This window comes from Tasmannia lanceolata, unplaced genomic scaffold (genome assembly GCF_043159265.1).
Source record: "Tasmannia lanceolata isolate RefF3 unplaced genomic scaffold, GAP_Taslan_0.1 ptg000015l, whole genome shotgun sequence".
Classification (NCBI taxonomy): domain Eukaryota; kingdom Viridiplantae; phylum Streptophyta; class Magnoliopsida; order Canellales; family Winteraceae; genus Tasmannia; species Tasmannia lanceolata.
The window spans coordinates 62,492,301-62,509,515 of NW_027518692.1; the positions used below are offsets into that span (position 1 = coordinate 62,492,301).

The 17,215-nt window shown below is 37.8% G+C and overlaps 2 protein-coding genes across 2 annotated transcripts; both read right to left on the bottom strand.

The window, feature by feature from the left end:
- Positions 1–3,026: 3,026 nt before the first annotated feature.
- ABCI8 (ATP binding cassette protein 1) lies at positions 3,027–7,645 on the bottom strand. The gene is made up of 2 exons (XM_077397828.1): positions 6,116–7,645; positions 3,027–3,465 (listed from the first exon to the last, which is right to left on the bottom strand). The coding sequence occupies exons 1-2, from the start codon at positions 7,529–7,531 to the stop codon at positions 3,247–3,249; spliced, it is 1,635 nt and encodes a 544-aa protein (XP_077253943.1). The 5' UTR covers positions 7,532–7,645; the 3' UTR covers positions 3,027–3,246.
- A 2,809-nt stretch (positions 7,646–10,454) lies between these two features.
- On the bottom strand, positions 10,455–16,458 carry LOC143892912 (B2 protein-like). The gene is made up of 6 exons (XM_077397829.1): positions 16,266–16,458; positions 13,999–14,586; positions 12,595–12,695; positions 11,645–11,728; positions 11,439–11,549; positions 10,455–10,865 (listed from the first exon to the last, which is right to left on the bottom strand). Exons 2-6 carry the CDS (start codon positions 14,558–14,560, stop codon positions 10,821–10,823), a joined length of 903 nt encoding a protein of 300 aa, XP_077253944.1. The 5' UTR covers positions 14,561–14,586; positions 16,266–16,458; the 3' UTR covers positions 10,455–10,820.
- Between the last annotated feature and the right edge of the window lie 757 nt (positions 16,459–17,215).

Genomic DNA, 17,215 nt, shown 5'->3' on the forward strand with positions numbered 1-17,215 from the left:
TCGGACCTGTTTGTTCAATAATCCAAACCATTTATCTGTGGGGTAGTATTATGGGTGTCCCACGGCAAAATTCAATTTCTTTGGATGATTCTAACCTTCCAATTACAGAATTTCTGACCATTAAAATCTCCACAAATTGGTAGCCTCGAATCCTCTAATCAGAGTGGAATTTGGCATATCGTTGCAAGGCCTAACAGATAAATGGTTTAGATCATTGGACAAGTGGAACTGATGCAGATGCATCTTGCAGCACCAAGAGATCGATGGTCAAGATCGTCACCAAGAGATCGATGGTCAAGATCGTCAGAAACTTGATCGGACCATTTCAATAACACAATCACAGGTACATACTGCATGTTCGTTCTCGAGCATACCTTGATTGATTCCAAGATTGATTCATTTGTCTTCAACATCTGCCTGCAACTCGGAATGAAGACCTAGGATTGAATTGTAAACATCAGTAAGCAGCCTGCTCACAATTTAAAACCACAATTTAAGACAAAATTTTCATGCAAATACATGGACATCACACACACACACAACCATGTTGTTCTGTAGATCCCTCAGTGCTCCAAAAATTCCAATATAACAAAATAAATATGATATCATAACCTATGCTATACTCAGACAGAAATCAGTCTTCAATTTCTCTGTTCGACCCACTTCAATCAATAAATCACTCATTTTTTTAAATTTGAGTTTTTGAATACATGTTTTGCAGAAACAAAACAAAAAAAAAGTCTCTTGTACCCCCAATTCCGAAGGAGTTTAACATGTGACAAGGAACAAGGACAGGGATTATCATCACGGCTACCTATACAGACGGAACAACGATAGTGTTAGGATGAGAGCTCTATGTATCCAAGGATCCCTCTTTTTTTAATGGAATTACTCATTTTAAGCGTCTATCTTCCCCAGGAAAACCCATTTTATTGCTCAGGAACCAATTCAGTAACCTGTGTAGTGGTTTCATCTAGAATCCCAAACCAAGTAAGCAATATATGAATTGCCTACCAATAGTAGAAAGGCTACAGATATTTGCACTACCATGTTCTGATAACAAGACTAACTCACCTTGTCTTTTCCTTACCATGGGGACTAAAATGGTAAGCTGGTAATGGGAAAGGCCTCTTGGAATCTAGCCCCGATAATCTATGGAATCAGAGATTTAGCTGAGATATTATCTCCAAAATTCCAACACCAGCACCGTTCAACAAATGAGGATGCAGATGAATTGACAAAGACCGGAGCGGGGGGGGGGGGGGGGGGGAAGGACTATCAACTGTGGTAGAAGCTGGAGCAGGACCGACAAGAATGGATTGTATCCTTGAGCCATGAGTGCAGGGAACTATGATGTCACAGAGGCATTCAAATTGCTTTACAGGAAGGAGCTGCCATGGTTTGGTTGGGGCTGAATCAAGTTTGCTGTAGCAGCACCTAGCTCTGGACTTAGGAAGCACCCAGAAAAGATGACTTGTAGATGGTGCCGATTGCAGACGCGTAGTGGGGTTCAATTAGGGACTGTCCTGTTTGGCCGTGTGCTCAGCTGCAAATTTTAGGAGATCAGATTTTCCTTCAAGTGTAAAATTTGTAGTCTTGTTAGTATTTGCCGGGTGCTGTAACATGTTACACTGTTTGGACATATTGTCACCTTCGTTGTAATAAGTTTACAGTTAAAATGAAGTTGTTATTTCTTAAAAAAAAAATATTTGGCAACCATGAATTAGTTTCTCAAGTGGTGAGAGAGGGGTACGGCGGGTGGGAGGAGAGACTTGAGAGGGCACGAATGAATATAGATGGTGAGAAGTGGCTAAAAAACAAGGAAAAAATCAATCATATTTTGTGTGGAGTTCTACCAGTGGATCTTCTATTATTTCTCGGTAACCCACATTTTCTATACTTGATCTTCGCCATAAGCCAAAAAAAAAAACTTTGATTATTAAACAACCAACCTAACTTCATGGAAGCTAATTGATTTTTTTTTTTTTTTGAATAATGGAAGTTGAATGAATAAGAACTCAAATGCTATAGGAACAGCCCTGCATCAAGCAACCAAACCAATAAACAAGATTCATTTTCAAGAACCCATAACTTTGATTAACAGAACTAACACTACTTATTTTTTTTTATTTTTTTTGAATGGCAAATTAAAGGAATAAGTATTTATTAAAGGAAATAAATACTCCAAATGCACCAAAAAACAATAACAGAACTAACAGACTTGTTAAAGGAATAAGTACTTACTAAAGGAAATAAGTACTCCAAATAAAATTCATATAGATATTGATGTGAATAGTAACCACATAAATAAATTATACCTTCATAGTGGTTGCTTGCTATTCTGGTTGAATCCTAGTCACATTAAATCAAAGCTAGTTTCACCACAACTCGCAGCACCACCTGAAAAGCATGATGCTAGGTGGAAAATCAATAAAAATGACAAAATAGAGGTCGAGAGATCAAAAGGTCAAAAGAGGGGAAAAAAAAAAACGGAACGTCTGCTTGTCTGCTCACCAGTGTCTCGGCAGAGGGGGGGGGGGGGGGGGGTTTACTTTAGTATCCTCGTGTCGAGGTTTGCACCATAGATGAAGTTTCTATGCTGCGAAGAGATCATCAGCGGTTGAGAAGGGTCCTATCCTTACGGCCCATGGGTGTTGAAGACAGAATAGGAGAGAGAAGCATACCAATGAGAGTTTTTTAGCTTTTCTCCCCAAATGCAGATCATTAAAATATACCGACCTTCAATCAAATGGAGAAAGTCTTTATTTGGCGCAGGAGAGGCAAGCGAACAAGAAATCGATAGCTTTGCAGGAAATAGTAGCAAACCTCCTACCATTTTATCAAAAAGCAATAATTAAAAAGGTTATAAGTACACTTTTCAGGCGGGCATAGTTTAAGCCCCTCACACCCTCTAAATGCAAGTGACATGGCTCAGCCTGGCTGATAACGAAAAGTTCCTGTGTCACTGCTCCAAAAATTTAAATTAGTAAAGACATTCAAGGAAACACTTACAAAATAGTGACCTCTGATGCAACATTGATCCTTTCAATAACTATAGTAATACAACACATTACAAGGGGGTGTAAGCTATAAACTTCTTAGGCAGGAAAAGATTTGTTCGTATTACAAGGGGATAAAAATTATAAAGTTCTTCAGTAGGAACAAGTTTATTCATATGATTACATCAAGAAGAAATCTGAATATAAACACAAGGCACCATACTGACAGTTATGACGATTTTCTTCTTTACCCAACAGACCCCTCGAGCTTGAGGCTCATGAGCTGATTTACTTCGGAAGCAAACTCTAGAGGGAGCTCGTTGAAGACATCCCTACAAAACCCACTGATCATAGCTGCAACAGCCTTCTCATGTTCAATGCCCCTCTGCTGAAAATAGAATAGCTGATCTTCACCGATTTTAGAGGTGCTGGCTTCGTGTTCAACACGGGCCGTTGGGTTCTTCACCTGTTTAATGGGCAATTAATCAATTCAGTGAGAAACAAATAACTTGGGCTTTGAAGTTTGAGGCTTTGAGTTAAAACATCTGAATGAGTCCTATTGAGGATGTTTAGATCTCCAAGACAGATATTAATGTGGTAACAGTACATCTTTCTAGCAGCATGATAATGGAAAAGATAGTGACTTAACCTAAAATGATGGCATTGCTCGAAAGACCTTCAAGTGACTTTCTATTTTAGGCGATAATGCAGAAAACAGGAACAGATTGCAACGCCTTTTCTTTTCATCAAGAGTTGTAGCTTCCCCTTGTTTGATACGGTTAGGACACAAGGGCCTTGACACTGAGGTCACATGTGTAAATACATATGCTTCTTAAAAAACTTAAGAGTGAGCAACCTTTACAGAACTTTCAAGAGAAATTATTGTTTAAATTCATTTACAAAGCCTAGTGGGAATTCTCTCTCTCTTTTTTAAATGATAAGGGAACTATTTTTTATTGACAACAAAACAAATTCATGTGCTGAATCTGCCTGGTGTGTGCTGCATCTGCCTTCAGAATTGTGCACCAGGGATTTCGATGGTAATTTCCAAGTAATTAACAGGCCCTCAACGGTTTCACATACACCTCAATTTCTACAATACCACTCAGAGCTTGCATTAACAAGAATTAAGAAGAAAGATTGCATACAGCAAACCATGAGCAGTGACTTGAGAATGCAAGCTGCGAGCAGATTGTTCGTCTTCTCTCCAATTGTGTAGATATTCTATAACAATAATAGAAATGAAAGATGGCTGGGAGATGATTTAACCAAATTTTGATTAGAATGTTTAAAATAAGACCTGAGATCTAAAACTCAGGAAAACCATTCCAGCAGTAAGAAATGGAAACGCTATTAGGCGTGAAATAGATTCACTAATTTTGAACTCGTTTGGCTGAATGGTACAAATCAACAAATACAGCCCAGAAATTAGATGAGTTTAACTCCAGAACTGAACCATTAATGGTGAACCTTCTTCCAAACATCACATGGCATCAATGCAATCTTAAAATGTATTTTGAAGGAACTGCTTTCTGATATGAGAAATTAAGTTCCTAAATTACCCCTACTTAAGAAAAGACCACTAAGGACATGAAAAATGTAAAATGATATGCAAAGCCACTCAAATGCCAGGACAAATGACTAAGTAAACCACTAATGCACCTACCGATAAATGAAGTGAACTGCTACCCTAAGGAGCTAGGTAAGGACTGACGTGTTACCCATTGGATGCTCCTGCATCACCACCCTTCTTTAAGCTCCTCCTTGATGGAAGGTGGAGAGAAATGTTGTACCTTTGGTTGTTAGCTCCATTTGCGGTGATATGGACTCTTTGCACAGAAAGAAACAAAAGAGCCTTCGATAAGAAGAAAAAACCTATCTACTTGCTGGCTCTGGATGTAATTTTCACCCTTCCGAAATTCCGAAATTTTGCCGAAATGTCAACGAAATTTCGGTTGAAATTTTGTTTTGAGCCTCTTTTACAAAATTTCCACCAAAATATTAAATAGATCTACCGAAATTTTTAAAAAGTCCACCGAAACGTTATAATTCCCACCGAAATTTATGAAATATTCATTGAAATAGCCAAAATTTCCACTGAAATCGCCGAAATTTACAACGAAATTTTAGACATTTTGGTCGAAATAAAAAAAAAACGAAATCATAATCATATTTTTACATGATTTTGGCCGAAATTTCGGCCCGAGACCGAAACCGAAATTTAAAACCTTGCTCATTAGGGACAGAACCACGAAAAAGAAATGTCAGCCCTTACTGGATGCCGCACCAACTAACGCTCTTAAGAAGAACTTCAATTGAGCCTCCTTTATAAAGTGGCTTCAACGGGGATCGGTCGAGTAACAGTGACCATCTTAGTGACATGAAGCTTTAGTTCTCCAGCCCTACTAGTAAGACTGACTCCAATGAAGTGGATGCATTAGCACTGCTGACCGGTCTTCAACTGTTCATCAATAGCATATGTGACCCTTTCCTGTTCGTGGAAGGGAAGTTATCCAATAACATCTCCTGGACTAACTTTGATTCTCCAAGACTCTGGAGTCTGGAGGCTTGCTTCTGTTATTGACCAAATCACGGAGACTATAAATAGCTGCTCCCGCTTATTCCACATCTATAGCAGTGCCAACGCAACTGCTGACTCCCTTGCTAAAAGGGGTGTATCTAGATCCTCTTTGGTTGTGGCCATTTTACATCTAAGTCCTAAAAGTAAAACACAGGAAAACTGAACAAAATACTTAGATTCTTCCATTTAAACATATATTCTGCAACTCTATTGATAAGAAAAAGAAAGTGATAAGACACTAAAACTCCAATGCCAGCAGCTCAAGAGAAGACCCAACGGAATTTATTTGCGGAAGAAAATACATGCGTAGCAATGTTAATAAACACATGAGAGTTAGCTTATTTATTTCTCATGCCATCTGCTTAGCCAACCAGAAAAATAATATCAATAATGCAATAGTACAAAACATTTTTGTAAACTTTTCACACCAAGCAATTATTAATGACAGTAAGAGAAAAGCAATAAAGAGTCACTGATAGATATCTAGAGTAAAAACCAATATAATGGAAGTAGCAACATCTCAGAAGAAGAGTACCTCTATGTAAGGATATGTGTTGGCAGCCGCATTATCCCCGATAAGCATAGAATCGCACTGCGAGAAATTTCTCGAATTCTGAGCTTTTGCCCGTACCTCAACAAGACCCCTATAACAATTCCTTGAATTCCCAGCCGAAATCCCCTTCGAAACAATTCTACTCCTCGTATTCATCCCCTCATGTATCATCTTTGTTCCAGTATCAGCCTGCTGATAATTATTCGTCAATGCAACCGAATAAAACTCCCCAACCGTATCATCGCCCCTCAGAACAACACTCGGGTACTTCCAAGTTATCGCTGACCCAGTCTCCACTTGGGTCCATGAAATCTTAGACCTAGCCCCAGCACACAAACCCCTCTTTGTAACAAAATTATAAATCCCACCCTTCCCTTCCTCATCCCCAGCATACCAATTCTGCACTGTTGAGTAATTAATCTCTGCATCCTCTGCACAATACAATTCTACAACAGCAGCATGGAGCTGGTTCCGATCATACGAAGGCGCTGTACACCCTTCTAAATACCTTACAAAGCTCCTCTCCTCTGCAATTATAAGAGTCCTCTCAAATTGCCCTGTCTCAAGTGCATTAATCCTAAAATATGTCGATATATCCATCGGAGATTTCGTATCTTTAGGTATATAACAAAAAGACCCATCACTAAAAACCGCAGAATTCAAGGCTGCATAATAATTATCACCAACAGGAACAACTTTTCCTAAATACTTTTTTACAAGATCAGGATACTCACGAACAGCTTCAGAGATTGAACAAAAGATCACGCCTGCAGCCTCTAGGGTTTTGCGATGTGTTGTAGCAATTGAAACGCTATCAAGAACAGCATCCACGGCTACGTTTGCTAATCGCATTTGTTCAGTGAGAGGAACCCCTAATTTCTGAAAATATTCAACGAGTTTCGGATCTGCTTCATCTAAGCTGTCCAATTTGGGCTTTTGTTTGGGCTCTGTGTAGTAACACATGTCCTGAAAATCGATCGGAGGGTAACGATTATCGGACCATTTAGGTTCTCTCATTTTGAGGAAGGTCCGATAAGAATCCAAGCGGAATTTCAGCATCCAATCGGGCTCGTTCTTGCGAGCTGAGATGGCTCGGATTGTGTCCTCTGAAAGGCCTTTGGGGATTGAGAAAGATTCGAAATCGGATACGAAACCCCATTTGTAATCTCTTTTGAGTAATTTCTGAATCGGATCTTCGTTAGAGGTTAGGGTTTTGGACTCAATTCCAACGTCTGCGCGGATTTTTGAGGATTTTGTAGGGTTAGGGTTTCTGATTAGGGTTTTGGGTATTTCGAATTTTGGTAGGAAAGGTGTGGGAGAAAATAGGGTTAGGGTTTTTCTGTGGGAGGGAGATTGGAGAGAGAAAGTTAAAATTCCGTTCGCGAAAACGGAAGCCATTGATGGATGGATGAGGTTTGGAGGTGGAGGAGAAGAGTTGCAAGGGGTATTAAAATACTTTTACAGGAAAGAGGGAAATAAAATAGAGAACGCGCGTGTTTGGTGTTTTGTCTTCTTTTTTTGTTTCTATATTGATAAGCTAAAACCCCACTTACTTGTGCCGGACACGTGCCTCTTACCCACTTCCATTAAAACACCCCTTGGCCCCATCAAGGGTATGAAGGAGAGACAGAGGGAGAGACGTGTAGTATTATTAGCCGGTTAAGGAGGGAGACCGGCAGATTTTAAAGTTAAGGCCTTGTGTGTGTGTGTGTGTGGGTGGGGGGGGGGGGGGGGGGGGGGGGTGGGGTGGTCCAATTTATCCTACAATGGCTGCGAATTTATTTAGGGTTTTGCTAACGAATACCCCTATAGCCAAAGTACCTTAACCCATTTTCCATGAGATTGAAATATTTTATTATTTTATATGAGATAAGTTTATTTTTGTCATTTTCATGAGATAGTGTATTTTGTTCATAGGATCGATGATCCTAACCTTCCAATCTATGCATTTTTTTATATTCCTCAAATCAAAGAGTTAAGATCATTCTATGGAGAAGATTTTACGGGCCCACACTATCTACATTAGGGCCCTACAAATGAATGGTTGGATCACCCACCCAAACAATGTCGGCACATGTATTTTTTTCATTTGTTGGGGGTGTGCCCAGAAAATAGTTTTCAATCCTAACCCCGATCTATGTAGTTTTTTTTTTATATTGCGGTGTCCATTTTAAACCTTCTCAAATCAAAGGGTTAAGATCAATCTATAGAGAAGATTTTATTAGAGAATAAAATTAGATCTGAATTAGAGAATAAAATCCGGGCCCAACAAAATGAATGGTTGGATCACCAAAAAAATGCAGCCACCAGTATTTTTTTCGGGTTGCACGTAAGTGCAGAGCCGTCCACCATGTAACTTGTCTTGCATTAAATAGGTCTTTTTTATTATTTTTTATGAGATATAAGTGTATTGGTCATTTTTTTATGAGTGAGTGGTACTTTGATCATTTTCTATGAGATAGGGTCTTTTTATTTTCCATGATACATGAGTTTTTTTATTTTTATTTTTCCGAAGAGATAGGTGTATTTAACACTTTTTACGAGATATAAGTATTTTTGTCATTTTTCATTAGATTTAAGTAGGGGTATTTTCGTTATCTTTTATGAGATAAGGGTATTCTTGTTATTTTGTCATGGTGGGGGTATTTTTGTAAAAACCAAACCCAAGCCCCTTTTGTTGAAATTGTAAAACTACAATCGTTGCTCGAGTAATAAATGTGTCTAAGGATATATGCGTGGGGGTGCATGAAAATAGGTGCTTTAAATGCTCCTTAACGAGCAGGATCTTGCAGGCCGGCAGCACGGGCTATTTACGCGTAGTTCAATTTTTTCGTGGAGCAGGTTAACTGGGATAGCCCCCTCTAGTGTAAAAGAGTAGACATAAATGCAGTAGAGGGGGCTGTCCCAAGCAAGAACAGGGGGGAGGCAATACATCACTTCCCATTTATGGTGTTGCGGTTAAGAGAGAGAGAGAGAGAATTGATTTGAGTCCAAAACTATTTATTGGACTCAATATTAGGTTCATTAAATTTTAATTTTGAGAATTGATTTGGAACTCGAAAATTGGTTATTAGACTCGGAATTACATTTAATTTTTAAGTCTTATTTCAAGTTTGGGATTTCCTAGGGACAATCGTAGAAGGCTTTTCGCGGCCGGGCTGTTGCATGTGAGAGCAGCCACACAGGCTCAAATTTTGTCTTATTCATGTAATTCATTTGAGGTTGCTGTTCTCACATGCAACAGCCCAGCTGCGAAATGCCTTCTGCAATGGCCCCTGACAAATCCCATTTAGTTTTAGACTCAAAATTAATCGCCACAACTAAAAGAGAACAGGCCTTGACCACTATTTTGAGTCCATTAGTCCGTTTTGTACTCAAAATTAAATTTCAAGCCAAGAAGTCGCATAGAATTCACTAGCTTTTTATATGCTGGTTTTTTGTTCAGGGCATTGCTTTGATAGGATACTTATAGGGGATTTGCTAGCGACCATTTCAGAAAGACATTTTGCGGTTGGCTGTTGCATGAAAGAGCAGCCACACAGGCTCACACTTCAGCAGATTTGGCCTCATTCATTTAATTCATCCAGGTGGCTGCTCTCATGCAACAGCCAGCCGTGAAATGCCTCATTCCTGCACGGCTCTAAATCTTACGGAAAATTTTCTTATAGCCTTATTTTGAGACCATGTGAGATTTGTAATGCATACTTTGTAGGGTTGCTGAAATATTCCACGACTTATAGCCCCTAGTGAACTACAAGAAGAGATGGTAGATTAATGGTTGACAGCCTCGCAATGCTAATGTTTATCTCGGCCTTCTGTGTCTTTTGATGAAATGGGTTCACTTCAGTATGGACTTCCATTACATTTTTAGGGTTGAAATCGCGTTTTCCATGTTTTTTCTCAACATTTTCTGTATCATTTGATGGGCCAAATAGCAATGTGCAGTGGTTTCGAATCCATGGGAAGGGAATGCCCCGGAGTGAATATTCATTGGATCCTATGAATGAGCTTAGTCTTAAAACTGTTAAATAGGTTCTTAAATCCGATGGAATTCAAGAAGTAAATTGCACTGATATGAGTTTGGTATTGATTGTTCAGATCATGGATGTTGTATTGACTAATAACTTCTGTGATTTGGCAAGCAGATACTGGTAGCTTCGTTGTTGGATTCTCGTGAATATCCTTACCGTTCCTCTTAAATGTATGATGGAGAGTGCAAGGTCCCACTCGTGCTGAAGCAAGTTCCATTTTAGTCGCACAAACAGATGAGGAACAGCACTTAAAGCAAACCAAAGATGCCCTTCAACCCAGAGAAAGAGGATAGAGAGAAGCGCCATTTACTTTCATGGGCTTTTTTATTATTACACCATACATCATTATGTTCTCTTCAAAAGTCTTACATGCCATACACATATAGAAAGAAAATATTATATAACAGATTACATTATATAATATGCATTTTAGATGTAATTTCTATCGGGATTATTCGTGCATACCTTTTGGACCCCTCTTTGAAGTCTCCAAAGCACCACAATCTCCAGCAAAACCAAGCAGGGATCTTCCAAGCTTGCACTTCACGGAGAACCGAAGAAAAGAAATACTGCAGCTGACTCGCACGACACTGTAAAGACTAGTGCTTCTAACATTACAAATGCTCGAGAAGCACTGCTATTTATTGACAACAGCTTCACTTGCAACCTTGTTGTTCACAAAGATCTAGCAAAGCCAAGGTCTGTAAAATCCCAGAAAGAGATTCAGATGAATTGCAAATGCAAAGGAGATTTACTTGCAAGAGAAAATGCAAAATCACATATTTCAGGTCAATTTAGATACATACAGTTGGAAGATTGAAGGATAACAGGATATACAACAAATGAAAAACACTACTGCCATAGTAAGGCGTGGGTGGAATATAAATTAACGAAGAATTACAAAGAAAACACGGTGACTGTAAGGAGAGGCAAGGTTCTGCCTCACCAAGCCTGATAAAATTTATCCACACGAACACAACAGTCACTGAATAAAGAAAGTATGCATCATGAATGCATCTGAGTTCTGAACATCTTGCACGAAGAAAAAAAATGCAAACATAAGTAACCAAGAATAAATCAATGACCATAGGGAGATGAAATCCACACTACATTGTTTTCACATCCGTACTCTTATTTTACACTTTCTCATTGGTTATTAAAATTCCAAAAACCACCGTAAGCGAATCAAAGCAGTTTAAAATAAATGGACGAAACAAGGGAGTGCAGATATCATCTCCCTCAACATAAGTGTAAAAATTTTAACTTTATTTTACCTCTGGTATGGACAGTTCCAGACGAAATTTGGGACCATCATAATGATGCAAAACTGGCCTGAAAGCATCTTCTTCCAATGCCTTGCACATTTTCCGAACACGGGTCCTTACCTAATATTTTTGGTTAATTCCTTCGATTAGATGTTTTCGCTTAGAAATGATAGAAAAGGAAAAAGATATAAATCATCAACCCATGGCCAATTTACCTGTGCAGGAAATCTTGATTCACCTTTGCACTTCTTATCTTCCCATGCAGTTGGATCTATGTTAGATCCCCCAAAACTGGAAGCCTGCAAAAATTACAGAGTTAAGTTAAGAAATGGATCTAATAACTCCAACAATCACTATTCCTCAGGGAGGCACAGACAGCACAAAAATGGTCCTAATTTGCCTCATCAGAAGAATAATGAACAGGGATGGCACTCAATTGTTGTAATACTTATAACAAGTACCTTACCAAAAAAAAAAAATTCTCAAGTTTCCAGAACAATCACCAATATATGAGTAGAATTTCAATAAAAAAATATATACTTCTTGTCTTCTCTTTGAAAATGAAGTGTATAAAATATGGACAAAGGTCACTCAACCACTGACAAAAATCAGACATTTTGAAAATTTCTCAATATTTTCAGAATATTCCAAAAGTTAGTATTTTCCTTCTTGTTCAAATGGCATCAAAAAATTATTCTGATATTTCATATTTTTAAACTAGCAGAAGAGGAGCTAGAGGACATTTTCTTCATGGACAAAAAAAAACCCTAAGTCTACAAGATATTGCCATCAAGTTAACTTTCAAGAACAGTAAAAATTATTTTCCACTTAAATTAACTTCCATTTTATGTAACTCCTGAATAGAATATGACGATATCTCACCTTATGAATGAAATACGAGTAACTGAGAATGCATTTTCAACCATACTTCCTTATTCAGTGATAATGACTGGATAAACACAGAACATCAATCACTGTATTTTATATAGCTCCAAGTCCACGATAGTATATGATGATATCTATCCTATTGAATAACATATTAGTAAACGAGCAACGCTTTCTCAATCACGCTTTCTCATTGACTGATTATGACTGGAGCGACCAATATCATCAAGAAGTTAAAAAATAAACAAATAAAGAAAACAGATGATGCAGATTGTAGCACCTCAAATATCCCATGTAGCTGATGAGTAGTGTAATTGTAGAGGAACAGAGGCAATCCTGGTGTTATTGCCCGGACAGAATCACGATATCTAGGTGGTAAGCCTGAAAATGAAGAACGTCAAGGCACAAGTACCAGAATGCGTTAGCATTAACTCAAACAAAAGAGACGGGAAAAAAAGTAAGAAACAGTGTTAAATCAGAAGAGGCAAAACGAGGACTAAAAAATCCTGGATATATTTACAAAGTTTTTCTAAGAGTGATTCGGTAAATAAACCTACATTTCAGTGGCATCCCATCAACTTCCACTCCTGATGAATAATTACATTCTACCTTAAAATTACTGTTTATATTCTCTGTTATTATTATTTTTTGTATACAAATTGTGTTTATTATTTATATTTTGCTTAGCATAATGTTGTTCTTCCATTAGTATCCATACCCAAACCCCACCCCCCCCACCCCAACACACACACAACAAAGACCATCCCACTCACATTGGTTTGCAGTAGAGCCTATGTTCATGAACAAGTTCACTCAAACTAGTTTCCGGAGTGCAGGTTAACTGGTTAAGGTTAGCTAGGCCATTGCAGTTATAACCCAGAAATAGGTCAATAAAGCTGGGCAGTGTTGCTAAGCCCATATGTGATCCAGTTGTGCCCCCACTGCTAAAACATTGGAATCACAGTTCCATTCCATGGAAGAAGGGAAAATAAAAGTACAGATAAGAGAAGATCAACACACCTGATATCCCGTTTGGAAGAATATTATAATCCAACTATTTGTGGGGCAATAAAAATGCCCATTCCATTCAGATACAACAGAAATTTTTTAGCAAGATGAAAGAAAACTTTAATGGTGTGACTTTTACAGCTAGATATTGATGCTACTAAAATTAATGACCTCATTAAATCTAAATTATGGAAACCCGCCACCTTTCAAACCAGTCAGCTAATAATTGGGGCTGTGATTACAGTAACTAGATAGCTTGCAAGATGAATTTTCTTAGTCTGCAGCTATTTTGTTCTTCTGAAGAATTAAAAATAATAAACCCAATGCTTAACCAGATATTTCCTTAAAGAACTGAAATCATTCGAGAGAAAAAAAAGAATTGAAAGAAAAAACAAGTTGATAACGAAAAACTGTACATGACCTCCAAAATATAAACTTTCCAGTGAAACAATGTAGAAAAGGTATCCACAGTTTCCATCAATCCTAATTATGTAAGAACGTCATAGAAAGTAAGATTTTTAAATGCTCCCAAAAGCAAACAGAAAAAAGATAGCGATGTTATAAATAGGACCTACTTAGCATATCAAAAGAAATATTCCCTAATAAAGAAACTGGAAAACTAGAAAGAAAAATACACAAGTTGTAAAATAATTCTTAATAAAGACTTAAGACATACCAAATAGTTGTCGCTTCAAGTCTTCCTGCATTGTGTCATTGTTACACACAAAAATGTAACCTCCAAGAACTTCATTCCGTGGAAGCATTTCAGCTGAAGGCAATGTCTTGAACCGTTTGTCAACACCACTGTTGTTATTGTTATTGTTGTTGTTGCTGTTGTTGTTCATCTCTTTAATGTTGTTATTGTTGGTGTATTTGTTGAAGGCTGTCAGATTGATGTTGCCAATATTATTGTTGTTGCTCTTCTGATACACTGGATTCATATTATAACCCCCACTACGGAAGGAATTCTTGCTCATAGGCTCAGACATTTTGAAATCCAAATTCAGCAGGTTGAAGTTAAGGTTTTCGAATTTGTTATCTTCCTGAAACCCAGATTTTTCTTTCAGCCTTGCTTCTAAAGAGGTCTTGGAAACATCCAGGTTATTCATCCGTTCACCTTTCAATCTTGTCTGCTCAGCCAATCTCGATGCAACCATCAACCAGTCATGGTCCTCGGAGAACTTTGACTGCCCTCGAAGCTCATCGCCAAACTGCCAAAAGGTTTGCTGGGTGTCCATCTTTTCAAGTGCTAATACAACCAGGACTGAATATAAACAGATCCTTAACAGTTAAAAAAATAAAAGCAAAGGAAAAGCATAAAAATACGAAATCAACTACCAACATATAACACAACCATTAGCAAGATGTCCAAAAATTTTAAAAAGAGTAAAATATCTGCTCCAATAGCCCTACCATCCTAACTTGCACAATATTTTTAACCACAAAAACATGGAAAATTCATGCAAAAGATATTGATGAGTTCCACAAGGATATCATTTACATGGACAGTGAAAACTGAAAACCTACGATTTGTGTACACGGACACGAGTGTCGCGTGTCGACATGGACACAGAGTGTCGAACATGCTCCCAAAATTTAGAAACGGGGACACGGCTAAAATACAACAAATATATAATCATGATTGCAGATATGGATTCGTGTGTCGGGTTTTGGCACGGATACGAGTTGTCTAATATGGTAACATCTAAAAATCTAGAAACAGTGACATGTACATACATATAAAATCATTGATTGCTATCATAATTAGAAACAATATAAATATGGTGTTCATTTAACAAACTAGAAGTGTCCAAAGGAGTGTCGACACGTGTGTCGTGTCGGACACGGCAGGACACATGTCTCTCCAATAAATTCAAAGTGTCGGCTAAATCATAGCTGAAAACTGAAAAGACTGTGTCCTTAACAATTTTTAACAACAACATTTTATTCAATTCATAAAAAGACTAAGGCATCTAGAAACAAAAAAGAGGCTAAAAAATAGTTAACAGCAAAAAAACAAGACATTCAGGGATAACATCAAACAACACAAAGAGCACAAGCCAAAAATGGAAATTCTACTAAGAAGATCACTAAATTCCAGAAAAAGCACACATTATCAACATTAGCCAGAACAAGCAAAAAAATGTTGGGAAATATATTCGTACCAACATTTCGTTCAATTCCCAGACAGAAAGCTACTACTATTTAATAAACATGGAATGTCACTGAGATAATCTAACCAATTTTTAATGGTAAATCTAACCATTAGTTGGGGTGGGGGTAATGAGATCGCAAATGATAATCCTTAATTTCCACATGGATCTTTAACAGCGTAAGTAGAGAGAAGAACTGATCAAAGTTGGTATGCGTGGGGTCCATTTCAAAAGAACCTCTCCTTTTTAGTGCTAAAATAGTCGAGTCGACTTCTCACCAATTCACGTTAACGCGATCCAAAAGAGTCGATCACAAAGCAGATCGCTCCCCATTCGAAACACATAAAATCCATGTCATTTCCATTGATTGCAGATTGGGAGAAAGGGTTTTTGGGTTGGTTTTCTGGCTCTCAGATTTGGGAAGAAAGCTGAACTGAAAGCTAATTTAGCACATCACTTCTTCAATTAAAGAAAAAAAATCCACATCATAAAATAAAATAAAAATGATAACAACCACACGAGTATAAAGATCATAAAAACAACACCACATTCGTTTCAGAAAAAAAGATAATCTCTGAATAAGGAGAAAATTGCCACAGTTACCCCTCTCTAGATCTCGCAAAACCCCAAAAATCAAAGAAAAAACATCTCAAAAAACTAAATCACACAACGTTTATACCTGCAAGCATAGATCTACCAAGAACATATGAAAAAATAGAAGGAAATTTCAGAGTTTTTGGAAATAAGTAAAAGATTCAGTACTACAGTAAAAAAGAGTTGACTAACTTACACGTGGGCGAAGCTACGATTCCGAAGAAAATCTTTGTTGATCTGTGTTTTAATGGCGAGAAAAGAGAGCAGATCTAACAGATCAGCAGAGAAAAATGAAACCCTAGATTTAAGACTGAAAGAAGGAAAGAAAACCCTCCTTTTTCTCCTCCACCTTCGAAACAGGAAAATGCCACAAGGGTAAAAATGTTTGCGAGTTTCTGTTATTTATCGCCGCGTGGCAAAGAAATGCCCCCGGATATGTACATAATTACAAAAACAAACCTAAATTTTGAAAGGGTAATAATATCAGCACAACAATTTTTTGATATTTTCACGATCCATTTTGTCTTTTAGTACTTAGAGAGCTGTCGAAAGGTTATTACATTTCCCAAAAACAGCTCTCACAGGTCAATTAAAGAAGAAAAGACAGCTGGGTTTGTCCAAATATGAAAATATGGTTGCCCGATGACATTTCTCTTTTGGAAAAGCCTACTCGTATTTGCACTATTATGTTTTAATATCCTTTGACAGCTGTTTAAACAGTAAAAGACAAAATAAGTTCGTGCAATTATTAAAACATGTCAGTGTCAAGATCAATAGCCTTCTTTCTGTAAATTACTGAAATGACGAAAATGCCATTGGTGGAGAATCAACTTCCTTGGATTCTCCCCACGGACCGCGGCATTCGAGATGATCAGAAGGTTTGGTGTTTGGACTTCCGAGGGGGGGGAATGAGCGCCCTGAGGAATCCTTATCCGACGGAAATACCCCTTAATAACTTCTGGTACTACTCAAATGCCACTGGACGAACGCTTCTCTAGTTTTCCTCTTATTTGAAAAAAGACTATATATATTTAGGGAGGGGGCTGTCCCAACTGCCAGGTGGAAAAAAAAGGGGGCGAATATATCATTTCCCTATATTTAAATGTGGCATATTGTGTCTGAGCCTTTCTAATACTACCGCAGATA

Bases quoted from the DNA above. Each gene is read 5' to 3' on its own strand.
- ABCI8 (XM_077397828.1), bottom strand. From the start codon at position 7,531: ATGGCTTCCGTTTTCGCGAACGGAATTTTAACTTTCTCTCTCCAATCT. The intron at 3,466-6,115 runs GTACTCTTCTTC...CCCATTAAACAG, and splicing joins ACACATATCCTTACATAGAG to GTGAAGAACCCAACGGCCCG.
- LOC143892912 (XM_077397829.1), bottom strand. From the start codon at position 14,560: ATGGACACCCAGCAAACCTTTTGGCAGTTTGGCGATGAGCTTCGAGGG. The intron at 11,550-11,644 runs GTAAATTGGCCA...CAAAAATATTAG, and splicing joins AATCAAGATTTCCTGCACAG to GTAAGGACCCGTGTTCGGAA. The intron at 10,866-11,438 runs GTAAAATAAAGT...GGGATTTTACAG, and splicing joins TGGAACTGTCCATACCAGAG to ACCTTGGCTTTGCTAGATCT.